Here is a 6077-nt window from a genome sequence, read left to right as displayed (position 1 = left end):
ACCGTTCACGCAACCGTTATTTACCTTCTTTTTAACGTTGAAACAACGTCCTGCAATAATCAATTATCGTTGTTTCTATGTTGATCACACATTTCTTAGCAACTGTGATTCAACTTTTTTTTCATTGCTTAAGCAACAACTTCATAGATTTGGTCAAATCAATCAAAAATGTTCACCTTAAAAGTTTAGTTTCCTTTATGTTCCACTGTATCTATATTAAATTTCATACCATTTGAGAAGTTACAAGGGAGGAGGGAGGCGGTGTACAATCTACGAAGCATAAATATTAATACGTGTAACTTGGTAGTAAGTGGTTAACAATAACAGAATGTCAATAGATAATAAGAAAATGCACCTGTTCCGATTTCTAACTATATCTATAATTTTAACTTGATTTGTGTCTTTAAAACTACCAACAATTTTTTGTTATATTTAATTAAAAACAATGTTTACACATCTATCATTTTTATTTACGTTGTTTTTGAATAAAAGCTACAAAGGATAGAATATTTTTGTGCTTCTAAACAGGTAAGGAAACAATTTTTAGATATTTAACACTCACTGAAGTTTCTGTTTACATTATATCCGATAGTAACACAAGAATTTAGTCTGCGGTTCGAAAATGAGTTCTCAAATTGGTTGAAAACAATGTGCGACCCGTTGATTTCTCCACGGTCGAACGCTTACTGTGACGTAATATTTGATTCTAACATAACAAAAACGTAATCCGAAAAGAGGTTTGAAAATGATTCCAGAATAAACTGCTGTAATATCCATTTAAGGAAAAAGCTCCAGATCACCGTAACGGATAGCCATTTTTAAAAACTTTCAGGAAAGGTGGAAGACAACACTATAAATAAAATGAAAAACTGTTTCACTGATTATATCCCAAAAAGTTCTCTCTTGTGGAAATGTTGTTTCTATGAATGCATCTTTGACTATCATGATGATTCGGTGTTTATTCATTTACCTTTAATCACATTTGCACCTAATGCATCCGTTCTTTCTTTGCTCATACAATACCGTGTACGAAATTAAAATCTGGACTTGAATTTCACCTGATGGAATAATTAATTACCAGATGTGACGCGCTTACCCCATACACTTAGCTAAAAGCGTTTCGAATCTGTTAAAGTCGCTCATTTTATAGCGAAACAGATAATTTATATAATGAATATAATTCTAAACAAAATCTGCTCACCTTACCATAAAATGTAGGGTAAGAAATTATAAATCTTGAATTCGGAGTCTTTACTTACGAACTTAGTAGGAACACTGAATTGAAAAAAAAACTTGGCCTCCAAATAGTGCACATGCAAGGAGAAAGAGAAGCCAAAAATTACATTGGACCCTATTTTATACAATTACCCTTATTATGCCGAAAACGCCATTTTTAATGTTAATAAAGAGATAAACTAGGTCGTAGACATGAATAATCAACGGGTTCACCTGTCCTTTATATGTCGTTTTTCGTGTTTTTGTAACACGACTTCTTCTTGCGCAAAGATGTACGCGTAAAGAATACGAGCATTAATAAGATGAGCATCAGTGTTGAAGCGCTTTAAGCTACCGCCTTGAACGCTTGAATGAAAGGCAGCCTCTTAAACTAAAGCTTAATCTCTTAAACTTGATAAACAGAACATTAGAAAGCTATTTTTTATCTGCACTGTAGAGTCCGATGAGTTTTATAATGCTTTTCTTAATATTCAGCATTTATATCTTTTTCAATTTTCACATTTAATGGCGAAAAGAAAATGTAGAAGTAGTCACTTCCTCTGGCGCCAAAAAGCAGAAGTGGTCACTTCGCCTGGCGCCAATTAAAATGAAAAGCAGCAGAATATTTACAAATTCGAAAGGCTAGGATAATTTGAACTAAAATTGGTAGGATGTATGCTGTACTAGGACTGTTTGGGTTACGTTTTTTTGATACTATTTACAATATAATAATAATGTAATAATAATGTAATAATATAATATTCTAGGAACAAGTTCTCGTTATTATGCATAGAAACAACATGGCGATTGAAAGATCAACACATGTTAATGCCTTGGAGAAGAAGAGTGGGTATGATTTGCCCGTTTATGGACTGGATAACGGTCAGTTTTATGCAATCCATATACCAGCACTGGTATGTGTATTTTTAAGCTTAGTCGCAGCTGTATTGACCATATGTTTTTCATTCAAACATCAAAGAATATCAACATTTTTCACTTGGACAAAAAGTGAACGGTTTGTTGTGTATCTTGCCATATGTGATGCCTTGTTTAATATTTTTCATTCTATGGATCATTTGCATATAGTCATCACTAAGGATCATATTTACCCTAAAGCTCTTTGTCAGTTTAATGCTATCATGTCAGTCGAGTTTGTTCCAGCCCAGGGATTGATGGTAAATATAGTCGCTATTAACGCTTTTGTTTTGATTTACATTCGTAAAAAAACTCGATTTTGGACGTTATGATTGGAAGTTATTGCTATGGATGTTCTGCCTGCCATTTGTCTTCGGTGTAGTGGCACTTGCAACCGGATCATTAGGACCGAATGGAACGTTGTAAGTATTGCCCTAATTTGTAGCTTGACAAATTACAAATAGTATTCCAGTTCTTCCAGATTAAAAACTCAGCATAAGAATTTCTATCTCAGTTACATTAAGTCAGGTTCAAAAAATAAATCTCATGTTCTCTGTAATTGGGATCTTTTTTTAAATGTTGGAAATATCTGTGATCTATATTATAATACCCGTACACATCTGTCCGTCTGTCTGTCACGCGAAATGGTAGCTTAGCTGCGCAAGTACCGAAACGCACACAATGCGGTATAAAAAGGACGGGCGATCCCGTGGATTTTTTACGGACCAACGCCTAGTATAAATAGCTTGTGATAAAAAGTTCTTTAAAATGTAATTTTGAACTGAACATAATATCCAAGTAAGCCAAATAATTTTATGTTTGTTTAAAAAAAGTAGCTTTTTAATAAATGTTAGTAAAAGAGCCACACAAGGTTGGTTAGATGTAATACAATTGTTTATGAAGCAGTATTTTTTTGGTTCTACTTATGAAGCTACAAAGACATGCACTTTTTTAACCTAAATTAACCTTTTTGCCATCATCAACGATAAAAGAGCCTTTTTTAATTCAAGTAATGTAATCTGAGTTATGAAATATTTTAAAAAACCTCTTTATTGTTTTTTTCAGCTGCTACATCGATCCTGTGAAAGGAAAATATGCAAACTTATTTTTCACCACAGTGCCGTTGCTATTAATTCTCAGTATGAATGTCGTACTGTATCTTCTAACATGGTATCGTATTCGAAAGGAGGAACCAAGGTTTAAGGACTTATCTGGACAGAGTTCCAATGTTGTTCGTTCATCACACAGGGCAGCCAAAAATATGTCATTGTTTGTAGCCGCTTATTTTATACAATGGTGGGCCACGGCTTTGTATGGAGTGTGGCAATTACTGGGAGATGTCCCACTGGTATTGTTTCAGTTCGTCACGACATTTTCAAACATTGGGGGGATCTTGAATGGAATTGTTTATGTTGTTATCAGAAAGAGAAAAAGCGACATTAATAATTAAACACGACCATATTTATAAGCCACATTGTACACAGTGCTCGTTTGGAAAATGTAGCCTAAACTGTGGGTTAGACCTCTTCTAATGTTTTGCTAGTCAATCCATCTGCCACTGAGTTAGGAATAAGCTTAATTATTGTATCTATCTAGCAAATAAATAAAAGAAAGTTGTTTCTATATTTTACAATAAATTAATACAATAAATTCCTTTTAACGTAATACAAAACCGTAAGTACTAAATTGTGGGTGACTCTTAACCCAAATTGATTATAGCGTAGTTTAAATAAAAACTTCCGATAGGTTAATTTTTAATGACACTTTCCAGTTTCAATCGTAAAAGTACCAAATACATCCGCACCATATTTATACAAACTGAAATACATCGGGAAAATTAGAACTTGTACGCACTCCTGCAATCCAATTAATATATGGTTTTCAACATTGTATTTTCGCATTCTATTTATCTCCAGATGGTTTATGAGAACCGAAAAATGTTAATAAAATGTTTAAAATGAATAAATTGGTTTTATTATTAAAAATTTGATTTTGAAGAAACTGTGCGTTTTTTGTCAAATTCTTCATTTTCATCACCGACTCTATTAAAAGTTGCACAGGTCTGTATGACAACAGGTGACCTAAGAATAAAATAAGAAAATAAGTTCTTTACAAAATACAAGTCTTCCAGTTTAACTGGACTTTGTCCGAAATGTAGCGGGTGCAAATAGTCTTTTGGCAGAGAAAAATACATGTGTACATCATGAACTTCCTTAATCATTTTTAAGACAATTATACGGTTTGAAATTTTAGCAGTTATAATGTTTGAAGTGCAGGGAATACAACAACGAGAAGACATGTTAGAAAATGATTGTGAATTGTTGTAATTGTTGAATTGTCAGAGATCCATACTGATAGCAATCACACTTATAACAACATGTTTTCTTACATCACAGTCATGCCGATCCCCACATTTCTTTTCACAAGTTTTCAAATCTTTCTCGCACAAATATCCTTTCACAGTATAGCGACCTTGAGTTTTTGTCAAAATCATGCAAGTGTCGCCATAGCATTTTTCAGGTTTAATATTTAAACCAGTAATTTCTCCGAACCAACATAGCATTCCAGCCCGCAAGCTAAATAAAGTTAAAGATTTTACTAAATTCTATACAGCTACATAAAGCTGTTTCACGCATTCATTTGAAATACAGGATATATTGTTAATAAAAAGCCGTACAATAGCATTTGAAATAAAAGTTATAGAATTTTAAGAAACTTCCATATAGCGTTTTTATCACCACAGAGTCTGGAACATAAAGCTTATAACAATATATGAGCTCACAATTACTACCTGCGGAAATGATCAATACTAACATCAACAGTAGTATACTCCACTTTATTCTCGCCATTTCAAAATACTTTTAAAAATGTTGAATTTTTTTCGCCGTATATATAACCTAATCAAGTATCAAAACGTGCACTCTCGTTGATAGCTGTTATTGTGCAGACGTTGACTTGTTTCACTTGACGAGTCGAAGCAGTTTATAGATATGATTTTTAGCACTGCTTCGGTTTTAAGAGGTGTCTGTTTACGTAAAGTAAAGTCAATAATTTTATTTATCTTGTGCATTTTTCTCTTTGTTCCTTTTTTTCATGAATCGCATCATTTAATTTTGCCCTTTTTAATTTTTCAAAATATAAAAGCGCTTGGGATTGATGGGACCAGTGGTCAGCAAAGCACACAGAGGTGAAAGCGTGTCCAGCGGATCCTCTTTTTGTCGCGACGTAATTTGACGATCTTATCGTAGAGGGCAAAAAACACATTTACGGCAGATTTTTGCGGTATTCGTTGGGGTCACATAAAAACAGATTTGAATCACTTACAGATAAACCTATTGTTAAATCAAAGTCGGTATAGGAAGAAAAATCCACAACGAAATCTATTACATTTAAGGTGGCATTAACCCTTTTTTAGCTGTCCAATTAGCTGAATTATTTACTCAGTGTTTTATACCATTTTTTTACTATTTCATAGAAATATAGGCCTTAATACATAATAAAATGATTTTAACTTAACACTATAATTGCTGAGTCAGCAGAAATTTCTTTTTGAAATTGTACCAAAAACAAGAAAAAAATCGGCTTCTACGAGGTCTAACTTTTTACAATCTCGTTATTTTTCATCAGCTTCTGTTTTTTAAATTAACCTCGGGTTGACCCTGTTAAAACAGTGTGCGGATTTTTTTTGTTCATTCTTATTTTTTTAACAATAGCCTTTTGTTTTTTTCAAAAGATTATTTGTTAGCATCCACTGCTGCATCGAACACTGTTAAAAGAAAAATATTCCGAATAAAAAGATTTCCGCACACCGTATCATGGCTGTATGATTCACCAAGCATGTCTGAAAATTTTAAAGTAAAACGAAAATGCTATCAAAAGTTAAAGCTCGTGCAGTGTGGCGTAATGAAGATCGTCTTAAATTTCTACATAATGCGCCATCTTTGTTG

General features: G+C 33.1%; 2 protein-coding genes across 2 annotated transcripts; both read left to right on the top strand.

Moving 5' to 3' along the window:
- The first annotated feature begins 388 nt into the window (after positions 1-388).
- On the top strand, positions 389-4682 carry LOC130647890 (uncharacterized). The gene is made up of 3 exons (XM_057453896.1): positions 389-528; positions 1983-2552; positions 3196-4682. Exons 2-3 carry the CDS (start codon positions 2482-2484, stop codon positions 3578-3580), a joined length of 456 nt encoding a protein of 151 aa, XP_057309879.1. The 5' UTR covers positions 389-528; positions 1983-2481; the 3' UTR covers positions 3581-4682.
- On the top strand, positions 2016-2462 carry LOC130648134 (uncharacterized). Its single transcript, XM_057454166.1, has one exon. The coding sequence runs from the start codon at positions 2016-2018 to the stop codon at positions 2460-2462; it is 447 nt and encodes a 148-aa protein (XP_057310149.1).
- Positions 4683-6077: the final 1395 nt, after the last annotated feature.

The sequence above is a fragment of the Hydractinia symbiolongicarpus genome, chromosome 6, assembly GCF_029227915.1.
Source record: "Hydractinia symbiolongicarpus strain clone_291-10 chromosome 6, HSymV2.1, whole genome shotgun sequence".
Taxonomy (NCBI): Eukaryota; Metazoa; Cnidaria; class Hydrozoa; order Anthoathecata; family Hydractiniidae; genus Hydractinia; species Hydractinia symbiolongicarpus.
The sequence above is the reverse complement of the archived record's forward strand: the minus strand, read 5'-3'. Positions and strand labels throughout refer to the sequence as shown.

Excerpts from the sequence above, each read along its gene's own strand:
- LOC130648134 (XM_057454166.1), top strand. The coding sequence starts at position 2,016 with ATGGCGATTGAAAGATCAACACATGTTAATGCCTTGGAGAAGAAGAGT.
- LOC130647890 (XM_057453896.1), top strand. The coding sequence starts at position 2,482 with ATGTTCTGCCTGCCATTTGTCTTCGGTGTAGTGGCACTTGCAACCGGA. Across the intron at positions 2,553-3,195 it reads TTAGGACCGAATGGAACGTT|CTGCTACATCGATCCTGTGA; the intron begins GTAAGTATTGCC and ends TGTTTTTTTCAG.